The sequence below is a fragment of the Macrobrachium rosenbergii genome, chromosome 59 (genome assembly GCF_040412425.1).
Source record: "Macrobrachium rosenbergii isolate ZJJX-2024 chromosome 59, ASM4041242v1, whole genome shotgun sequence".
In the NCBI taxonomy this organism is placed as follows: Eukaryota; Metazoa; Arthropoda; class Malacostraca; order Decapoda; family Palaemonidae; genus Macrobrachium; species Macrobrachium rosenbergii.
In genome coordinates this window covers 2050001-2074466 of record NC_089799.1, presented here as the reverse complement: position 1 = coordinate 2074466, position 24466 = coordinate 2050001, and the positions used below count along the sequence as shown (strand labels likewise).

The following is a 24466-nucleotide window of genomic DNA, read 5'->3' as shown; positions in this document are numbered from 1 at the left end:
GTAGAGTTACGTGACGTCACGGGGGTGCGGCAAAGTGGAGCCAGGTTGGGGTCGGGGGGTTGAAATGTTGGTTTTATTCCCGTAGAGTTACAGGTGGCCACGCCCCAAAAAGTGGAGTCAATTTGAGGTCAGGGGTTGAATTGGTGGTTTTATTCCCGTAGAGTTAAAAAGTGGAGCCAGGTTGGGGTCGGGGGTTGAAATGTTGGTTTTATTTAGAGTTACAGGTCAAAAAGTGGAGTCAATTTGAGGTCAGGGGTTGAATTGGTGGTTTTATTCCCGTAGAGTTACGTGACGTCACGGGGGTGCGGCAAAGTGGAGCCAGGTTGGGGTCGGGGGGTTGAAATGTTGGTTTTATTCCCGTAGAGTTACAGGTGGCCACGCCCCCAAAAAGTGGAGTCAATTTGAGGTCAGGGGTTGAATTGGTGGTTTTATTCCCGTAGAGTTAGAGTTCCACGTTGACGTCACGGGGGGTGTGGCAAAGTGGAGCCAGGTTGGGGTCGGGGGGTTGAAATGTTGGTTTTATTCCCGTAGAGTTACAGGTGGCCACGCCCCCAAAAAGTGGAGTCAATTTGAGGTCAGGGGTTGAATTGGTGGTTTTATTCCCGTAGAGTTGCGTGACGTCACGGGGTGCAGAAAAGTGGTTTCATTCCCGTAGAGTTACAGGTGTCCACGCACCCACTCCCTTTTTCGACCTCATGTACGTACATGAGCTTATAAGACAAGTGGAGTCAGGGGTGGCAACACCCCCTTTTGCACCTCATGTACATATATTAGTTCATGTACGTGCTCATGAACATGAGCTTATAAGACATGCGGAGTCCATTTGGGGTCACGGGTGGCCACGCCCCCCCTAATATGAGCTCATGTACGTACATGAGCTTATAATACAACTGGAGTCGATTTGGGGTCAGGGGTGGCCACGCCCACCAGAATAGTGGAGTCTATTTGGGGTCTGGGAGGCCACACCCCTTTTAGGCCTCATGTACGTATATGAGCTTATCAGGAGGGGGGAGGGGCTAGCCACGCCCCCTTTTGGGGTTGGGGGCGTTGCCCCGCCCCTTTTAGGCCTCACGTACGGACCATGAGCTTATCAGGAGGGGGAAGGGGGTGGCCACGCCCTTCGGGGCAGGGTTAGAAAAGTGGAGTCTATATGGGGTTGCTCATAAATATACCCAGGCAATGCTGTTGGTTTTAGTTCTTATCTTTTATGATAGCAGTTCAGCTATAATTGCAATTTTGAACAGTAAAGTGCAAAGAAATACTAGAAAAAACATGTATACCTCATAAAAAGGTACTGCATCTCCACATCTTAGTAAATCTCTTAAATCTTTTACAATAAATATACTCAGAATTTGTTACTGATTTTAGTTTTTATTTGTGTGAGCTGTAATTATAATTTTACAAAATAAAATAAAATAAATTATAAAAAAAAAATGTATAACTGTATAATTAGCATATTTTTACGTGTCTTGAAAAAGAGACCACACACAAGGTTGGAAATATTCACTTTCAACTTCCCGTGGAAGGTACAGAAAAATTTTTGGGACTTTTTTTTTTACATCATGGTCATTTGCATATCTTCCTTTTTTAATTTATGTATTTTTTCTTAAATTGGCCACCCTTAAAGTTTGCCCAGTCTGGGAGTGTCTTTAATTTATATATAGCCCATCCTGTAAGGGTTAACACCAAAATTAGAAAACCACATCTCCGTTCATAATGAAGGAATTTTCTGGAAAACATATAGGCAAATGCATGGAGGTCAGAATGACGGTTTAGGAATTACTGCGGAAAATGTTTCTACTGTAGGGTCCCCTGCTGGGGCCCACCAGGCAGGCACCACCAGAAACGTCAAATGAAGACCGACCTCGAGGGCTGACCTCTGATATTGCCTTCCTTGGCATATACAAGGAAATAGTCTTTTTCATGTGTGAGAAAACAAACTTTCTCTCAGTTGTCTGCCCTTCTTGTTCTCAGTTTAAATCTTACTTTTCAGCTCGCGACTGTTAATGACATGTCCAGAGTTTTGATTAATAAATTAGTATATACCTAGTCACTCGCCTAGCTGCCTCTATGTTACTATGATAGGAATTATAAGATGAGCTGATTGAGAGTTCTGGTTTCTGACTGGAACCAATTACCTAATGCTCTCCAGGCCACAACAGTGTGGCTATAAGAAGGCTCAAAGGTTCTAGTAAATAATATTGATTTAAATAAACTGCAGAACTTACCTGAGTGGGGAAAATCGTGAGGGAAAATGTTATTTTTGTTAATGATGTTGGAAAGAACTTTAATGGTGATGGCATCATTTAACAAGTTACTTCGAGGAAAGTGGTAGAGAAATGAGTCTGAGACTATCATTTTATACCTGGAGAACAGCTTCAATGACCTGGGATGGGCTGAAGTGGTTTTACTGCTTCCTGTTAGCATTGTACATTAGTAATTTTCAGATAGTCTAATATTATTTACTTGTCCTCATACTCTGTGTCAGGTTATATGAACAGTCTAATAAAACCTGGAATAACGGTTATCGACCTTTTAATTAAATTACTAATATTTATTTGACACAATTTTGAACTCTTCTGCATGGTCAAGATGGATAACACTCTGCATCCTAATCAGGATCCAGAAAAGAACGGGTCTGCTATCGCGCAGGTCTGAGCCTGAGCAGGAGGTTAATGAGCTCACGTGAGCCCCCAAATCTAGACCGGGCTCAGGCTAAGGCAACCCAAACTATGTCCCTTGGTTGCTATTTTAACTTTATCCTTCTCAAGTGATTTCTTTGTTAGATATTAATCAATAGTATATGTAGGATTCCAGCAAGTAAATACCAACTGTCTTGTACAATGCCTCATTCACAAACATTTCTTGCTGTAAACGTCAGTATAAAGCCATTTTTTCTTGAGCATTTTTGGCTCTTTTAACACGAGGAGGAACGTCAAGTCTTTGGGTTTAGACATACGTTCCTTTGATTTTCCGAGAAATTAAAGTTTAAGAGATGCCTGGACGGAGGCATGTTGAAGATCTGATAAACTTAACCCAGATCATGTTATGATATGCTTTGCACATTTTTGCAAAGATGATATTGCCCACGATATGAAATCACGCCTCTTGGGAATAGAAAGACCAAAGGATCAACGGATGTTGAAGAAGGATGCTGTTCCAACTCTTCTCCTGTCCAAAGATAATAATTCTTGTTCATGAATGCGACAAGTAAAAATAAGATTTCACAAAAATATCACAAACTTGGCTAGGAAGAGATAGTAAGTTTCGGTTCCGGAAATCGTGGAAAATACCCATATTTTATACCAAAAGCAATAAAATAATTTTTCAGCATGTGTTACATTTGTTGGTTATTAATATTATTAGTATCGTTACTATTAGTATAAAGCCCTATTTACATTGTTCCAGTGCAAGTTGGCATGGTAATGGTACGGGGCCTTACAGATAACTGGAGGTAGCCAATAACTTTTGCATCTGACCAGTCAAGTGTTCAAAAAATCATTTCGAGATTAATAGAAAGCCGCGATAAAGCCGGTTATCGTGTTGCTGCATTGGTGGTTGACTTAGGGTCCTCTAATCTTCGTGTCCGGAAAACTTTGGAAATATCAGTGGGATCACTGACAAATTCTTTAGAAGATCCGTGCCCACACAGAGAAATTTTCATATTTGCAGATGCTCCTCATCTTATTAAGCCCATTAGCAATATTTTTGTTAATTAGGGGTAAAACAACAGAATTCACTGAGTCAGAAAGATCATGGCTGAGCACAATCAACAGAGGCGGACTACAGGCACCTTCTGATGCATTAATGTCCCAGGTATCTATTATGGGAGAGAGATTTATTACAGCTCAAGACAAAACTTTATGGGAAGGTAAAGTTTGTATACAGCCGCTAGTTTATGAATTACAATTGTCTGAAGTTGATGTTCCCAAAGATGCAATGAGTTATTTTGCTAAAATTTCTGTGTACTGTAGGATAAAATATCTAAAAGTTATTGTCAGTAAAAATAAAAAAGAACAAGTTCCGGAGCATGAAAAGGAAATTTATGAAACTAATAAACTAATACTAAATGGTTATCGGAAAGTTCTTTATTCTTATTTCGTTAAATAAATCCATACAATTACACTTAAGATGACAATGGTTTTGTTTTTAATCCCTCACTGAACAGTTTTGTTCTCAGACCTGTAATGACTCACGGCCTCACTGAATCAGCTTATATTAGGTGGAAATTGAAAAGTCTTGACTGAAAATTTAAAAAAATTACCGCACAAATGAACGGCACCTGGGCAAAGGAATCTCAAGCGTGGAGAGGCTCACATGACTACGAGTACGAGCGCAGACAATGTCTTCTTATCATTACCAAGTTAGCAGACTCGCTCTTCTCTGGATCCTGATCTCAATTGATTCCAAGATGCTGAAGGAACTACAGCTGATGAATGGAATCATTTTCAACAGAATTTTCCGAGTTATATTCAGCTAATAAAACAGCTAATCCTGATCATCCACTGATGCTCAGCTATGTCATACACTTTATAGTATACTTTCTCGTATCTAACCGTACAACCATATAGCTCTGAAGGCTGTGTGTGTGATATATATATATATATATATATATATATATATATATATATATATATATATATATATATATATATATATATATATATATATATATATATATAATAATATATATATAAATGAATGTATATATGTGTATGTTCCACATACACTCTGAAATGCACAGAGAAAAGAACACTAGGGGTAAGACATCACTAGCACCAAAGCGGGTGGGGATGGAAGGGTTTTCCTGAAACGGGGCTGGTTCTGCCAGTGAAACGGGGGTGTTAGGGAGAAGAAAGAGGGAAAATGACAGTGAGGGTTGGAGAGAGAGAAAAAAAAAGAGGGAAAGGAAGTGAGAGAGTTTATTGGTTGTCAATCAGTTTTCCCAGGCAGCGCCGGGTTGTCAGCTAGTACTGTATATGTATATTTACCAGAACAAGTGTTTTCTTTCACATTCTGGTTAACAAAAGGCAGCAAGCACGGGAAACTACCGGCCAGGTCCTTGAAACATGGATGAACCGTGCAAAAGATTGTTAGGTTAAAGTTGTAACTTCAAAACATGCCATTCAGGCTGTTCATGGTGCCCTTAAGTAGACTAGCTTCTGCAGTAGTCTATTTGAAATATCAGAACAGACATCAGATACTGCTATATCTATGACCAAAGTCATGCAATGACTCAGCACTTCATACTCTCCAAGATTTAGCCACAAATACCCCTTAATATTGAATTCGCATTACCTTGGTATTAACGTACACCCAGCAGAATATTATAAAGTGCATCAGGCCTGGTCAAGATTCCAACCTAATCCTTTTAGGTTTGATACAGAGGTACTTATCTGATTTATCCACTAAGATATCCAGTGAAATGTGAGTGAAATTCAACTCTGTTGTACATGTTCCTCGCAAATTCAGGTCTAGTGCTTACACTTGAAATCAACGAATCTCTACTGTATTAACTTAGTGCTTAGTTTGTAATATATTATATCATTTATGATGGGTTTCTCTCTAATTCACGCATATATCAAACCACAAATACCACTTAAAATCTAATTCACTTTACCTTGAATCTCATACATTTAAAGGAAATTTATATGATAGGTGCATCTGACCTGAACAAAATTCAAACCGTTGCCTGTTGGGTTTCATGAGGGATACAAGTTGATTTCGATTCTGCTATAAATGTTCTGGTCAAATTCAGTTCCTCTACTTTTAACCAAAATCAGTTTATCTTCAACAAGATTTGTAAGAGCTGAGTTTGTAACATTTTATGATAGTTTTGAGACTAATTCAAATCTGACTTTCGTGAACTCTGAAATATTAAGCCACCAATACCATTTAATATCTAATTCACTATACTGTGCGAATAATGTACCCCAAAAGGATATATGCACGAAAAGTTTACCTGCCCCAGACAGGATTTGGCATTGTGCCTTCGGTTTTGATACATAGGTAGACTGTTGACTCATTCAAGAAACATTCAAGAGAGAGAGAACTTGAAATCGACTATACTATACTGTACATATTCCTGTAAGCTTTAGGTTCAGTGCTTAGAACCGAAATCATTCCATGTCCATGATAGGTGCCAAGTTTATAACAAGTTGCTATTCTATGATGCTCTTCGTTATAATATCAAATATTAAGCCACACTTTACCTTTTGAATAACTGGCACCCAAAGGAATTACATATGATTAAGGATTCGAATATATGACCTCTTTGGTTTGATACTGAGATACACTATTGAGTCATCCACTAGGCAATAAATAGAGACAGAATTTGTTTTGACTATGCTATACTTATTCCTGACAAAGTCAGGTTTTCTGCTTAGAACTGAGGTCTGTCAACCTACACCTTCATAACTAAGTGTTTAGTTTGTAACACATTTCTATTTTAAGATGGTTTGGTCACTAATTAACATGTGTCTATTTTGATTAGGTAGGTGGTATTTGTGGCATAATAGTTAAGAATATTAAAAAAAAAGGCCCATTTTAATTAGTAACCAAACCATCTTAAAATAGAAATGTGTTACAAACTAAGTACTTAGTTATGAAGGTGGAGGTAGACAGACTTCACTTCTAAGCAGAAAACCTGACTTCGTCAGGAACAAGTATTGCATAGTCAAAATCAAATTTTATCTCTATTTATGAAGGTGAATCTGCCCAAGCCTGTATTCAAACCAATGACTTTTGGATTAGATACAGAGGTAGACAGATGTCCTATCTACTATGCTGTCAGTGGGATATGAGTTGATTTTGATTCTGCTGTACAAATAGCTGTCACATTCGGGTTTATACTTAGAACCCATCTTTGCTACAAGAGCTAAGTGCTAAGTTTGTAACATGTTGATATTTTATGATAATTTATGATAGTTATACTCTCAAATATTAAGCCACAAAAACCCCTTAATATCTTATTCCTTCTACCTTGGGAATAATTTACACCTAAAAGTAATTAAATATAAATATATCTGCCATGCCCAGGATTCAAACCTATGCCTTTTAAGGTCTAAATCACTGGTAAACAATTGACTTTCCAGTATGCTATCAAGAGAGATGTACGTTGATTTCGACTATTCTACATATATTCCAGTCGATTTCAGGATCTATAAATATTCCTGTCAAATTAATTGAAATCAGCTCATCTCCACCATGATAGTTAAGTGTTAAGTTTGTAACAGATTGCTATTATATGATGCTTTTGTCAGTAATTCCCATTATATTTGTAAATCAATATTTCAAATTGAATACAAAAGGTTGTTAATGACTTAATATGGAATTGCTGTATTCTGTAAGCTATGCAAGTTTTCCGTAAATTCTATTGTAATTTCCTTTGCCTCTTGCAGCCACTCTTGATGTTCCCACATTTATACACGAGGGACCTTACATAAGTCGGATATCTACTCTATTGCAATGGTGGTCGTCTCAGGCCAAGTAATAAAAATGCCTGACCCTATGACTCTTATCTGATTCATCCCCCTCTTCTCCATAACACCTTTTCCTATGTCTTTGAGTGTAGATTCCTAGGTGTATGTTAATCAAATGAGGATGAATACAAACAAGGCTTACAAAGAAGGGCAACGTCCACTTCATGATCCTTTGTTAGCTCTGAACTCTTGTCTTGCTCAACCTAATCTCAAGAATTTGGTAACCAATTCTTCAGAGATTACAGATTAAAAGTAACAAGAAGCCATCCCACCTAAATAACTACTCAGGCTACTGTAAAGTGGTGGGTTTGTGTCAAAACAAACACAGTTTTTAAATAATAACTATCATTTTGTACAGCTATGCTCTTAAATGATACGACATGATTGCATAGGATTTTGTTCAAAATTCACGAACTGGCAACTAACATGCTCCATATTTATCTCTCATTTCAATGCAAAAACACGATTATTTCATACAATAAGGCCATGCTATGTTTCATAAAAGAGTGAAATCTGTCATATATTTCGAAACTGTAAGAAAAAATTGTGTAGTCAAATTTCGGAAAAACAGTTATGAAAAAATTTCAAAACTTTCGTTGACTCTTCACTGAGATAGTCCCTGGTTAACAGCTGGGGTTCTGTTCCCGGCCGAGTGCTGATAACCGAAAATCACCGATGACCAAAAATCGCCAATAATTATGGTAATAAATGGCGTTTATGACGTCATAAGCGTCACTCAACTGCTTATCGGTGCTGTTAACCGCTTATTGGCGCCGATAAACCGCTTACCGACGCCAAAAATCGCTTACCGTAGCCGAAAATCTGGTTAACAACGTTAGCCAAGCGCTGCAAAACTGAAACGCCGTTAACCGACACCGCAGATAAGCGAGGACTGCCTTAAGTAAATACAAAAGTATAAATAAAAAAGTATTACTGTAGCTAGAACGCATTCACTGAAATGGGTGAGCAGAGTGTATGTGACACAACTATTAGAGTGGTGGCGCAACATGAACCACCTGGAACGTAGGCCTACAATGAGTAGCAACAATGAAATTATCTTGAAAACATTTATTTTATATTTGTTAGAGGACTATTTGGATTTTCATAAAAATAAACTGATTTAAGTCATAGTTCTTAACCACTTAGAAAATTATGGCTTACTAGAAAATGTTCGCCTATGCAATTATTCTTTTGTTAAAGCCAAAATTTTGTTCCTTGGCTTAGGTGTGTTAGAATTCTTTACTCACTATAAATACATTACACTTAGCATTCACACCTCTATAGTATCAATTTCTGGCCAAAAAGCATATGAAGTTATCTACACCTTACACTTCAAGTTACCTTATGAATGAATAAATTATACACCAAAAGCGAGCAGAAGGACTTTTAAGAAAATAATATTTTAAGCCAGATAAAAAACAAGTGTTCCAGAGGCCTTGATATTAATACTAATAGTTTTTGATCAATGGCCATCTTCTCCATATGATTAAAATCATCATCATCTTTTGTTCTTCCAAGAACAGGTAATCTCTGCAAATAAATTCTTTAATAACAAAGATTACATCTCAGAAGGCCTAGATTATTATTTTTGGCCTATAAATCAGCCTAAAACTTCAACATTCAAAGAAAACTTGTAATTCATATTCCTATTTTGAAAATGTTGTTATGACTGTTGAGGTTATTAGGTCTACTGTTATGATGTTGCAGAGGTAGTTACATTGACAAGCCCAAGGAGTATGTTAAGTGCGCTGTCATTGATGGCACCGCTAACCTTATCACCATGCTTTGAGCTAAACAATGTAAAAAAAAAATCAGTTTAAATAACACAGGCTACGAATTGTGCCAATGCATGAAAGGGATCATATTTATATAACCATAGGGAAAATATTGCTAGCTGTGAATTTGCAAACTTGTCGACATGTATGACATTGGAAATGAAAAAATAAGTTTAACACTACTTGTTAACGGTACATTGAGTCTGAGATTTTGGATGATACAAAAAGAATCATGTCGCCTCAGATTTGAGCATGACTGTACAAACCCATTACTTAGTCTAACTCCCATGCCCTCCTCCCCATGGAGATGTCGCACAATGCAAGTAGTGACTTTTCTGTGAGGAAGGAGTTTTGCCTGGCCAAGAAGAAGTCTCTTTTTTGAAATTCTGAGTTTGGTAGGACAGGCTATTTTATAAAGTAATGGGTACATGCAAATGTAAAAAAAAATTGTTTTTTACAGTTATACCTAAATTGACGTTCTCTCACCTTCTATTGCCAACAAGCTACAGCACTCCCACTCATAAATAAAACTGATTACTAGAGACATTAAATTTAAGAAAATAATTACCTTCTTCTAAGGTAAATCAATACTGTACCAAGTTTCTTCAGTTCTTAGAAACATACGATTCCGACCTTGGAATTGGTATGCAACCTTGAAAAACAGGTCAAGGTTAATATATTTTGACAGATAACCGTCAATTCCCGAGTGAAAGGCCATTAAGTTTTGTTAGAATCAGAGAAAAACAGTGCAGACTTGTGACCTTGAAAAACTGGTTAAGATAAAAAAAATTGGGAAAAACTACTCATTAGCCCACCCAATTTCTACCTATGATGACTAACCCAAGGTTACCTGGCCCTCCTCTGTTACCAGTGGCCATTGCAACCCCTGCAAACACTATGGAAAGCTCAATGCATATGTCTCCCAGAGACTGGGTGCTAGTGTGGCACTTAATCTCTCAGTTGTTTTTCCATGGGGCTTCCAGAATGGATCAAGGCATTTTCTGTAGTGTCTGGCATATTCGGGGTTTAGCTATTGGCACCACCAAACTTATTTTGTCAACTCATTATTTTTCCATAATCGTGGTCATCCAGTGTATGTACATTCCTTCTTGTATATTATAATGTTATTGTATTACAATTTTATTATTTTCTCAGGGTGGCACACCAGCTAGCATCCAGAGCTTTTCTCGTTTTTTGGTGGCAACTGAAGGAGTAGTTGAGTGCTTTGCGCCTTGCTTCTTCATCTCACCTGTTTTCTTTTTATCCTAGCAGGCCACTACCTTCTTACTCTTTTTTCCTTCAGTATAAATGTTTAGAAATTGCATACTGTATTTTACTTTCTCCTCAGAAGTTAGCAATTTCCTTGTCAAACTATTTGTGGGTTCATTAACAAGACACGCCAAAATCCTAGTATGGGTTGTCAACGTCGTAAAAGACATCAACTCACCAGAGCTAAAAAATATCTACTATAATCATTCAATCCAAAATGCTAATCTACTATCTAAGGCAATAGTTTGTTTTGATATGAACATATACACATACGGTTTTAAAACAAAGCTTATTTCATGCAAACCACTGCCTCCCTCTTCTCCAAACAGACAAAAATATTTCTTTCTTGGTTTTCAGGTTTAAACTGATCACGAGTGGGATAACCATCCAAACCAAAGGGACCCCTTTTCACCATTTAATGAGTGCACTCTTCTTTTATTCTATAAATACAGGTACTAAGTCAAAACCCTGACTCAAAGGCAGTGGTTTTCAATTACACAGCATAAACTTTGTTAAGAAAATTACTTCATTATTGTTATGAAATTTATTTGATTACCATCAGAAGTATAGGTAATTTTTTATGCATAAAAAATGACTGAATATTACTACTTTAATGTGCTGTTCCCTGGTGTAAGAACAGAATGGATCAAAATTTCTACATAGTAAAGCTTAAATTGCCTATTACTTGATTTCTCTAAGGAAAAAATCTAAATAAATAGTAAGGACAATTTAAAACTAAAATTTTCATAACATGAATACACATTTAGTGCCCCTCCTCAAATCTACGACATTAACAACAGATCAATGCCAAGTTTCTTAAATTGGTGGTAGTTACTCCATCTTAAACTTTCAAGTTAATTACTAACATATACCAATGTAAATCTCCTGAAAAAGATAAAAAAAAACTGACCTTTCTTCATCCAGCAAATTCAAGATTTTAGTCCATACTGGAACCATTACATCTGGTACTAGTGGTGAGTGAATAATGATTTCTTCCACTGAATCCCTATTTGCAACCGGCATCTTCAGAAACACATAATTTAGAGCTTCTGCCTGGAATAAATTAAGTTTTCCTCTTAATAAAATATGAACAACAACAACGTCAGTAATGATGACGAAAGGAGGAGAAGGAGAGAGTGACAGCAGCTGCAACAGAGGATAAGCAAGTTTAAGCTATATTAGCTGGGATGGGTGACCACTGGGAAACGACAAGGCAAAAAGCAATCTATGAGGGATGTGACAACCTCCTATGTACAGCGTGCCTGATAACATAGAACTGCGATGAGAAATTAACCCAAGTGATAAAGGAGATAAATTAAATCCATAATGACGTTATAGATCTAGAAATAGGAAGGCTACATTTGGCAATCAGACTTACTAAACATATGGTTTGGGGGTCTGATGATCGCCACCAAACTACCAGCCTAGGTGGCAAGGAGCTGAATTGAATACGATGAACAAATAACAATGAATGTTTTATTAACAGAAAACAAGTTTTTTTACGCAAACATAATGGTCATTTATACGCCAAGAGTCATGGCCCCAATGTTCTCAGGCTCACAAGTCTTTTGTCTGTTATGGCCACTTTACACTAGGACTCAAGAGCAACGGCATTGCCTCGGACCTCAGTGGTAATTTCCACCTCTTGACCTGTCAATCGCGTTACAAGCAACTCGACCCTTCACACTGGGAGTTGGACTGGGACTAATCGTCATGCCTCACTGCCAAATGGGATGACAAAATAGTATACATAATCCAGTCTTTAATGGATGTATCATATCCCACAATATTTTTTTCACTATTTCATTAGAGACTAGATAAAGTTATGATAAATGTTCTGCAGTGCAGTAATTACTTAATTTCTTCAATCCCCTTTCATATCACAAGGGATTGCAAAATATCAGCAATATAGGGGTCTGATCTCGTTTAGCAACGACTAGTGGGATTTTTTCTGTTTGTTTCCTTATTAGTACTGTGCCCTTACACACTGACTCTCAGACTGGTCAAAAGTTGTAATCTTTTCTGCAAAGGATAAAATTCCTTTTACCTACCTTCACTTAAATTTGTACATCAAATTAATACTGTTCAGAGTTTTAAGGACCTTAAAGAAAAAGATATGATGTTAAACTAACAATAAATTGTAATAATTATTATTTCCACTACACACACACAACCACGCACGCACACACATATATATGTATAAATATACATATGAAATTAATAATAATTACAATTTATTGTTAGTTTACATCATATCTTTTTCTTTAATGTCCTTAAAACTTTGAACAGCGTTAATTTGATGTACAAATTTAATAAAGGTAAGTAAAAAGGATTTTACATAAATACATGTATGTATATACAGTATATATATATATATATATATATATATATATATATATATATATATATATATATATATATATATATATATATATATATATATATATGTGTGTGTGTGTGTGTGTGTATATATATATATATATATATATATATATATATATATATATATAAATATATATAAAAGTAATTTGCATATTTTCCTTAAAAAGTAATTTAGGATATGAACCTACACTTTCATAGATGGAGTACTCAGCGCAAGGAACACTGCAACACTCACTGACTTGAGTACAAAACAAAAGTCTATCTGGTAGGTCTATGAGTACCCCTTGGCCAGAGCTGGGTTAGCTCTGCCATTTTATGAATCAACCCACTTGTGGTACTGATCAGCTCTGTGACTGGGAAAGATAAGATCCACGAGGGGCTGTAGATGAGGGTAAAATTTTCCTATGAAAGTGTAGGCTTGTACCCTTGGAAAAATAAAAATTGCTTGTAAAATTTGGTATTTACTCTGATGAGAATACAAACCTACACTTTCATGGATAAGAGCCTCACCAAAAGGCAGGAGGCAGATCTATGGAGAGTGGAAGGTGGGTGTGCCCTGCCATGCCAGTTCCGCACCTTTCAGTGCCTCTGAATCTACCTCCTAAGGCTCAGGTCACCAATAAGAAATTGGGCTATGCCCTACTCGTACTCACCACACCCTCCTCTGGGACATTGGATGATACCTCCAGTCTCCTGTTGGTTAGGACCTTCTCTTGGGGATTCACTGTCATTATATCACCTGCTGGGCTGCCATTACTGGGCCTAGAGTGAAAGTGTCCAAAGATTTGAGGGCCTAGTCCTGCAGATAAAAGGACATGAAGGTCAATTGACGCTTATACATTCCCACCTTTAGGACCTGTAGGATAGAGTGGTTCTTCTTGTATGCCACCGAGGAGCCTGTGTCTCTAATGTCATGGGCTTTAATTTTTGACGAGGTATGTTTGTAACCTTCAGTAGACATGTATGTTCTGACGACCTCTCTTAACCAGGAGATGGTATTCCTGGAGACCTCTCTTTTCTCACATCCAGTGCTTATGAAAAGTCTCCTGCAGGCAGGTCTGTGAGGGGCTGTACACTTCAAGTACTGCCTCAAGGCTCTGACTGGGCAAAGAACCATCTCGTTCTTATCTCCACTGACAAAGTCCTTTAACACCGGGATGGAGGACAGAATTTTAGGTCTGGTACCACAAGGATGGGTCTTGGCCAGAAAGTCTGGGACAAATTCCACAGAGATGGAGGACCATCCCATGGTGTGTGTGATGTATGGGAGGAAGATGGTCTTCAATGTCAGGTCTCTATCTGACACTTTCTTGAGGGGGTTTGAAGGGAGGATGTCTCAGGGATGTGAGGACTTTTGTAACATTCCACTCCAGAGGTCTTAACTCCCTCAGTGGTCACTTCTTTTTCTAGTGCTTGAAGGTGGCAGACAGTTCCCAGGTATTTGAAAGATTTATTCCTCTTGGCCTGTAGATGTGGGCCAAGGCAGCTCTGTAGCCTCTGACTGCTGTGATGGAGAGGGCCTTCTCTTCATGCAGATGCACCAGGAAGTCTGCTACTTCCCTCACAGTGGTTCTGAGTGGACTGTAGTACCTCTCATGGCACCAATGGCAGAAGACCATCCATTTTCCTTGGTACACCCAGCAGATGAGGGCCTGAGGGTGTCGGTGACTGGCTTTGCAGACTGCTCTGAAAAGCCTTTCTTTCACATGAGGTGCTTGATAGTCTCCAACCATGAAGCTCGAGGGAGCCTACTGCTTGATGGTACCTCCCATTGTACCCCTGAACCAGAAGGTCAGGGGCCTTGGGAAGTTCCCTTGGGACATCTACTAGGAGGCAGAGAAGGTCTGCATATCACTCTGCCGGCAGCCAAAGCGGTGCCGCCAACATCATTCTGAGCCCCTGGGACACGAAGAAGCTGTTGATCACCTTCCTTAGCTGATTGAATGGAGGGAAGGTGTTCATGCCCATGTTGCCCCACAGGTGTTGGGAGGCGCCTGCAATGCCACCCATTGATTGGGAACTGGAGAACATACAGGGGAAGTTTGGTGTTCCTTGCTGTGGTGAACAGACTTATTGTTGGACCCCACCTTAGTTCTATCAACTTGTCGGCTACTTCCTTGTTTAGGGACCACTTGGTGCCTCATACTTGATACGCTCTGCTTAATTGGTCGGCAATGATGTTTTCCTTGCCTGGGATGCACCTGGCTGTCAGGTACAGAGCCTGGGACTCTGACCACTTGTGTATTTCCACTGCCAGATTGTTCAACTCCAGGATGATGTTGTCCCCCTTGCTTGATTATGTTGGCTACCACCATGGCATTGTTGCTCATGGCAACTGCCAACTTTTCTGCAAGTTGCTCCTGAGTGTTGGAGTGGCAGCCAGACTGCTAGCATCTCCAACAGGTTGATATGCTCCAGCTTCTCTGTGAGTCCCCACATCCCTGAAATGCACATGCCTTTCAAATGTGTGCCCCACCCCCTTGAGGGTGCATCTGAGAATACCAGCATCTCCAGTAGTGGCCAGCTAAGTAGTACACCCACCAGGTGGCTCACTGGGTCTCTCCACCACCGCAAGTCCTCTCCAACCCTGTCTGTTGACTCAACTGCCACTGGAGGATCTGATGAGCTATCCCTCCTGGGAATCAACTTCTCCAGGGAGACCAAGTGTCCTAGCAAGATTTGCCACTGTTTTGCTGGTTGTTGGGGCAAGTTGAGGAAAGGTTCTGAGATCCTCAGAAGGTTGAAATTCTCTCGTTTGATGGATATGTCCTCGCCACTACGGTGTCAAGCTTCATCCCAGGTACTTGATCATATGCTCGGGGGAGAGGTTTGACTTTGGGAGATTCACGATCACCACAAGGTCCTTGCACAGGGAACAGACCTGGTTCCTGTGATGGTCTGTCTCGGTGATTGAGGATGCCTGGATCAGTCCAGGTACCGCTGGAGTCTGATCCCCTTCGTATGTACCCATACTAGCAACAGTTGGAAGACTCAGGTGAAGGCTTGAGGGGTTGTTGGCAGTCTCCTTGCAGGAAGAGATTCAGGGTGGACAAGTCTATCACTGGACACCAACTCCCCGATGCCTTCTCCACCAAGAAAAGGTCGCTGTAGAACTCTGGTGAGTTTTTATATACTATCTCCATTGCTTTCTTCCAGAGCATGTTCTCTACCTCCTGCTGCAGGGTTTTCCCCTTAGTTTCTGTAGAAGGGAAAGGGAACCGGTGTCTGGGTCAGAAGAGGGTCCATTGTCCCAAAGGGAAGTCTGTATCCCTGGTCCTCCACTTGTCTGCTAGGCAACCCCTCATCTATGGCAGCTTGGAGGGAGGGGGGGGGGTCATCGGCATCTCACCTGGAGCCTCTCCTCTTCCAGGTACTGTTTCTCCGTCGATCGTGGGAGGGCTGGGAGGCACAACACGACTGACTGGAATTGTCTAGCCACTGGCTCTGTAAGCATGCTTGGCCCTGATGTCTGAACTGTGGTTGTGGTGAAGAACATCTACCAGCAGAGGTGGGTCTGTTCTGCAAGGGAAGCCTTGAGAATCCTCCCTCTTGATGTCAATGGGGAAAAACATTGGTGGATTGATTCCCCAAATGGAACATAAGCAGAGTTATCCGAAAAAGAGGGAGGGGCAATTTGAATCGATGCATTTCCAGGTTCATGAAACTTTGCATGAAGTGCCTTCAAACAAAACTTGAGTCTTACTATGTATGTGCACTCTGGATCCTCTTAACCAATAACTTTCCTGTCTGTGTAAACTGCATGTGAGGCAGCAAGATTATTGGGCTGGGACGGGGCACTCATTGTGAATCACTGGTTTTTGTTAATAAAGCTTATTATTTTTTGTTATAAAAACATTGTTTCATCACGGCCCCAACCACATGTATATCTGAATCGCTGCTCAAGAAAGGAAATAATGCTGTCTGCATACTTACAGTCATTATTTTTCCATTATTTGCACTACTGATCTACTACAACATTATTATACTACACTGTATGATCACTGGTTATAAATGCATTTATCTATTTTCTTAAGATTATCATTATGACAAATTTTTTTTCATAATACTCAAGAGTTTACTTGGTGCTAATCGATTTGAATATGTAGACAATTCTACCAAAATTTCAGTAAAAAGAGCACCAATAACTCATATTGCATTAAATTAAAAACTTATGAACTCTCTGTGTAAAATGAAAAAAGTTGCCTCACTTCCTGTGCTATCAACACCCACAGAGAGCCATTACTAAGGGATGTGAGTGCCCTTGTAAGCTAGAACCAAGTTATCAGGAACTATATACATAGATTACATAGATTACAGTAATTCCATGTATTCTTTCTTAGTTCAAAATTGTAAGAGGGGCAATTGAATTGCTTCTGCCACCACTTTTTTTTTTTTTTTTGCATTGCGTTTTGTATTGTGTGAATTATCAAAATGATATTGTCTCTATTATTCACAACTGGAATGTCATTATAAAGAGCTGAGAGGTCACTCGAGATTTACTACAAGTGAGTACATTGTCCACTGGTTTAGAGTAGCAATACAAGTGTTGTCATACGCTGGCAATTAATGCTATTACACAGGCAACTCATAATTAATGGACCTCAACTTATTGGATTTCATTACTTACCGGATGCAATGTCGAGTCTGGCAGGGAAAAAATTTTTTACTTTTGTGTTTTGGGTTTTACAAGTAAAGTGTGCGGGATTACTTTTTTTCTTGTGTCTTACGAGTTCTAAATATAGTGGACAGTATACTTATTTAATGTAATGGACTTGCTGTATGGTGTTAAATTTACGCTTCAAACTCATTTCTAAAATGTGAAAGTGTCACTCTTTATTCATCTGGGCAATCATGTGCCCAAAAATTCTGAGATGTTTGGTTGACTAAAGTGCACTCACATGCATATATATTAATTTCATTAAAATGATTCTGTTCCTCTAAAATACTAAAATCTGTGGTTAAAGGAAGTTTACTACAGAATAAGAAATCACTCTGAATCAAAAATGCGCAAGCACATGCTCTGGAAGTCTACGGGTACGGCCACACTGCAAGCGGTGAGCGGCAAAGTTTGAACCATGCAACTTGCCACTAATTGTGAAACTTAATCATTCTAATGTGGGTAGCCACACTGGAGGAGCTGGCAATATGATGCCTCACTAAACCTTGCTGCTTGTCGCACATGATCCAACATGTCTTAAAAAACACGGAGTTCTGAGCGTCTTCCTTTAGGAGAAATGGGTTCTTTGAACTTTGTTACAGGTTTATTCAGCCTCTCATCAAGTTCGCTGAGAATTAAATCAAACAATATTTGGCTCATAAACAAATATTTTAAAAATTTGTCATTGTACAAGCATGATACTTAGTACTGCATCACTTTACAATATATATCATTCGGATCCCATTTCTTTTTTTATAGTTCGTCTAATAATTAATTTGAGAATTTTTTATAACGTGAAAAGCAGAACCAATTAAAACAAGTAAAAAGTAGAAAAGTAAAAGTACAAGAAAATTACTTTGTCCAAATCATTATGAAATATTTAATTTTGTCTATAGTCAACGCATTTTAAGAATATCGCTTTACCACACACATCCTCCCTACCCCACCCATTCACCCCAGCCTAACCCCCTCCCCTCTTTCACAATATTACCATACGGCTGGCAGCACTCCTTATTGTGAGCCGGAGTTGCAAGATTCAGATATTTTCATGCATTGAGAGGGAGAGGATGGCGTGGTACCCACCTTTGGTAGGTCAGTGGGAACAGCCAGACTCGTCAACCAAGCTAGGAATATTGACCTTAATATCTTCAAGTATTTCGATAATAAGGACAAGACAGACCTAATACAAGAAATAGTAAAGAGAACCTCTGAGGCAATGAATGTTTCGCAAAGTTTAATCAACAGGATCAGGCTCCAGGGCAAGAGGAGTGGAGATGGAGTAATTCATTCACCACCGCATCAGAATCGTCTGCTGACTGTCCTTGGGAGGTTGATGATTTTCGACAAGGGAGTGATAAGAAGAGAAACTCTTGCGTTTTACGAAAGAGGACAGCTGCATATACTTGATTTGCTGCTACAGAGACTGAGGGAGCCACCTGTGGATTTTAGAGGAGGAAGCACAAGCCTGCAGAAATGACTGAAGAGTATGGGATTCAGATATAAGAAACACTGTAGTAGCACAGCTATATTGTTGGAGAGATCAGATACTGTAGCTGCCCGAAACAAATTCCTAAGGGAACTCAAAAGCTACAGAAGCATTGAATGTCCAAGGCCAGAAATTTATTTTGATGAAACTTGGATCACTCAAAATGCCAGTGCCAAACAATGCTGGACGGATAAGGAGGGTACCATTGGATCTAACAAAAACCAGCAAGGGTGGCAGATTAATCATCGTCCATGCAGAAAGTTCTGAAGGCTTTGTTCCTGGTGCACCGTTAATGTTCAAATCCAAGACTGGTGATAAAGGAGATTATCATGATTCTATGAATAGCCATACATTAAAGAAATGGTTTCTAGGACAAATTTATGCCAAACATCCCTCCAAGATCATTAATTATTAAGGACAATGCTCCCTATCACAACATGCAGCTGAACAAGGCACCTACAGGAAATTCAAGAAAAGGAGGTATCATCAAGTGGTTAAGTGACAGCAACATTCCCTACGACTCTTCGCATACCAGACCTGAAATATATCAATTTGTACAGCTTCAAAAGAAAACCAAGTTGCTCTATGAAATTGATGAATTTGCTGCTGTTACAGGACATGAGGTACTCCAACTGCCACCATACTATTGCCAGTTTAACCCAATTGAACTCATATGGGCTCAAATTAAACAAGAAATAAAGAAGAAAAATTCAAACGACAAGCAATTCATGAAAAAAGTTGAAGAACTGACACTAAAAGCTATTGATAATGTGACTACAGATAACAACAAAATGCGTAGAACATTCGGAAATGATTCAAGAGGACTATGGTAAGAAAGAACTTGCTTTTGAACACATGTTTGAGTCATTTTCAATTGAAATGAGCCACTCAGACAGCAGCAGTGTTGAAAGTGATGAGGATGAGCACTAAATAAAAAGCCTGAATAAAAAAGAAAATTATAAAAGTAAAAAGAAAAAACAGAATACAGTAAACCCCCCAGATTTGTGATCTCACAATTTGCGGACTCAGCTATTTGTGGAATTTTCTGTAGAACCTGTCTATAAATTATTCGCGGGAAAACTCACCCATTTGTGGATTTTTTCGTAGAGCAATATTCTGTATTTTCATATTATTTTCGTGACTAAATACTGTACTGTGCCTACATATACATTTTATGATGAAATAATGATTTACAGTACTAATTTTCAAATATTAACATTAAGTTTAATAAGATTAAATAATAACATTAAATAATAAAAACAATAATTCTCTCTCTCTCTTACTGAGATGTAATATGTATGTTTATTTGTTTTGTATGATGAATAAATGATTGACTAATTTTCAAATATTAATATTAATGTACTAAACACAGCAAAATATCAGTTCATTAAAGAAAATATAGTGAATTAGTAAGATTTTAGTTCACTGTAAATTCTTTCCCTCATCTTTTTTCTAAAGCTTTGGAGTGAAGGGGGAGGGGTGTAACGCAAATATCTTGACATACTGACTGCAAGGGTGGAACCATGAAGGATACTGAAATCTCTCTCTCTCTCTCATCTAATCTAAATTATGTTCTTTGGATTTCTTCTCTCTCTCTCTCTCTCTCTCTCTCTCTCTCTCTCTCTCTCTCTCTCTCTCTCTCTCTCTCTCTCTCTCTCACTGAGATAGATTTTTTATGCATATTTAATATATTTTTAGTTGTCTTGTATAATGTAGTTTTATAGATAAACATGACATTACTTTGTTATTAATTTTTTCATGTCTTCCATCTATAATTACAACTTTTTGCATTTGTACAGTAGTTTATTAAAAATTTTAAGCAAATACATATCATTCCCAGTCTTTTCTTGGATTCTTCAGAGCGAGTGGGGGTGCAAGTACCTGTCAATTAACTTGACATATTAACCACAAGGGGAGTAATGTTGCCCACAGATGGTCATATGGATACAGAAAAACCTCTCTCTCTCTCTTTCCTTCATAAATCTTGAATTTCCATCTTTTGATATTTAACGTTAGAATAACTTCTCTCTATCGTTCCAAAGTTATTCTCTCTTTCTTTGTCATAATATGTAAGAACAAACACCCTCTCTCTCTCTCTCTCTCTCTCTCTCTCTCTCTCTCTCTCTCTCTCTCTCTCTCTCTCTCTCTCTCTCTCTCTCTCATGCCAAAGGATATTCAGAATGTGAGAAATAGATAGATAGATAGAAAGGGAGAGTGGCTGATAGAAAGATATACTCTCTCTCTCTCTCTCTCTGTTTTTGGCTGGAAGGGTTAGAGGAAGGGTTAGAAGTATGCACGTATATATTTTTAAGGGTAAAATATTTAAGATGACTTTGAAATGATATTAATATCATTTTGAAGATTAATACAGTAATAGGATAATAGTTTAAGGTATATTTGATGTAGGATGCTAGTTTAGGTTTACATTTGGTATTTGAACTTTAAAGATAGGCAGTTATAAGCATTTTTAGGGGGGAAGTGTTAACTATTTGCAGGTGTTAACTATTTGCAGGGGGGGGTTGTAGTACACATCCCCTGAGAATATGAGGGTGTTTACTGTAAAGTCTTCAAAAAAAGAATTGTAAATAACACTATTTTTCTTTCTTTTTTTATATCGTCACACCACCATCAGTAGTACTACGCAGCACCTCCTCCTCCATTTTTGGCAGCAACCAGTCCCCCGCTCTTTCTTGTCTCTGGATGGGTGGAGGGTGGGGGTTGTGCAGTCTGAGGTGGAAGGGGTGGGGGTGAGCTACTCAGGCACAGTCGTTGTTCTCTACTCCTCTCCAGATGGGTGGAGGGTGGGGGTTGCTATATTATCAGTGTCATAGCCAAGCAACAACTGATATCGTCCGAGAGTGTGGTACGATAATTTCATGCATTATTTACGGTGCCAGGGGAAGGGGGTGCGGCTGAGTGATATTCTTAAATTGCGTTGACTATAGATATGAACAGTTCTACCAACCTTGTTATCAGAGTATCATGTATGAAGACCTTTCTATTAAAAAGATTTTTTTATGCAAATAAAACATAAGCTCATACAGTCTGGCATATCTAAAGTTATCAGATTATTATCAGCTTATACATCTTTCTGTTAAAAGAAGGAATTTTATCTTAACTTAGCAAATAAGACATAATTATAAAAAAATATTATATAATTTATAACGTCTTTTCTTGAACTAAATAGCCTACACTTCGCTTCACTAGAAGGGTGGTGAAATGCATTTATGTATGAGGTTCAGTTGGCACGCCTGCAAAGCAGAATGTTGAGTAGACCAGTTTGGATGCGCAATAGCTTCTAAATCTTACATATGCCAATTTTCTTTTTAATATCAAAATGTCAAACTGAAATAGAATATTTGTACAAATATGAAAGTAAATTCAGATATATCAGATAAGCAAATCTGGAATATTGCTTTTACAAATGAATGATTTAATGGGAGTTGCTTATGCCTAGAATGAATGGTAACTGGTAATGACGTGTGTATGGAGTTATCAGTGCTTTTGGGGGACACACTAAATATTCCGATGTGAACAGCATTTTCATGAACTGAAATTGGTTAGAGAAACTACCTTTATTGAATATATGGGATATACTCAACTTACTGTTTGTTTTTCTTTAATCATGTTCGAAAGAATCTATTGACTTATCTTTTGATGTGTTTATTTAATTATGTTCGAAAGTATTTATTGAAGTTTTACTAGTTAATTTTTTCTACTACATAAAAGTTTTTAATGCTACGTTTCAGTTCGACTTCTTACTCAATATCAATATCATCTATCATCCATTATGATATTAATTATATATGGAAATACACTATTTTTGTTTTACTGTTTTACATCACCACGAAGATATAAACATTGTCTTTCGAGGCGTGAAAAGTTTATCCTCAAGTGTACGGGCTCAAAAGAGGCCAAATATTGATTATGAAAATGTAATAGCACCCAAGTACTTATTAACAAAAATCATACTGCTTATTATAAGGTAACCTGCCTTTCACAGTTCAGGCTAGGATCAATAGGCCTAGCCAAACATTTATAGGTTAACGTTCAACATTTTTCTACATTTTGATTATGACAAGTAAAATGTAATAAACAGTTTTGATTTTAACGTTTTATTCGCAAAACATACTGGCCTACAAATTCTGAGTGCTAAAATAAGACCCCTTTCAGACCAAAAAAATGGTGTAGGCCGAGTCACGGTTTCAATTTCCTTTAAATGGAATGTTATTTAGCTCAGCTGTCAGGATACTGATTGCCCACATATCCATTAGCGAGTGACTCTTTCTTTTGTTTTAGATTAAACCAGCCTCGTGCCGGCATAGGCTCTTGCTCTAGGGCAACCTGTAACCTTGTGACTCAGAAACTGTCAGTCTGTCATAATGGCACATCATGTAGTTGCCAGATACCGCTTGCTGAATACTGCTATATGCCTTTTGTCAGAAACATTAAGGGAACTGATTCAGTATATTGCATCCTGACTGCACATTCACTCAGTTCCATTCTTCTCTTGTTAAAATCATGCATCCAGACTTTTTTTTTTTTTTTTTTGCTGGTATTTCATCTACCTTCACGGAAGTATTTCCAAATAAAAATAATTTTCTTAACAAATTTGATGATGACATGTCTGCACTGATGATCAGCTTCGACTAAAGTGTCACACGTCTTCGGCAGCTTCAATGTGGCCATGAAACGTTTTGGCGCTACCGCGCTGCTTGCAGCATGCAGTGTGGCCGTACCCTAAGAGTTGTGGTTAGAAGAAATGCAGTTATCTCAGCCTAATGCACACCTCATGAGTTTGGAGCATCACTGTTAGATAAGCTCTGCATTCACTGTAGTCGACTGCAACAGCTGTGCTTACTTGCCCAGTAAGAAAGACCATAAAGATCTTGCGTCTCTGTTTTAACGTAAGTTATGATATAATGCGCACTTTTTCTCTCTCATTCTCTATGTTACAGTATTTTTACTGACATTTATTCAGTGAAGTACAGAACTGTACTTAATACAGTAATGTAGTGTTAAATACATATATATCTGTATGTCTGTGTATATGTACACACAAACAACACTCCGCATATCGCGTTGTTAAACTACAATTTAATGTGTGCTTGTTTCTCTCTCTCTCTCTCTCTCTCTCTCTCTCTCTCTCTCTCTCTCTCTCTCTCTCTGTAGGTTATTCTTTAAGTCCTGACAATGAGAAAGCAAGGCGAGCAAATGCGAAATTTGAAAACATTTTTTGATGGAGAGAGAGAGAGAGAGAGAGAGAGAGAGAGAGAGAGAGAGAGAGAGAGAGAGAGAGAGAGAGAGAGAGAGAGTCGAGCAAATGCACAGTACGAGTGTAGTTTACCTCAAAGAGTACGAGTACGTACACACACACACACACACTCGGACAGAGACTGACAAAAACGTATCAGAA

The 24466-nt window shown here is 38.3% G+C and overlaps 1 protein-coding gene across 5 annotated transcripts in view; it reads right to left on the bottom strand.

Annotated features, from left to right (window-relative positions):
- Positions 1 to 24466, bottom strand: part of LOC136837462 (endoplasmic reticulum membrane-associated RNA degradation protein-like) — a 334200-nt gene that overhangs the window by 28751 nt on the left and 280983 nt on the right. For all 5 annotated transcript variants that reach the window (XM_067102242.1, XM_067102244.1, XM_067102243.1 and 2 more), the window contains one exon: positions 11436 to 11578. In XM_067102242.1, the coding sequence (XP_066958343.1) occupies positions 11436 to 11578 (143 nt within the window). The remainder of the gene's footprint in view (positions 1 to 11435; positions 11579 to 24466) is intronic.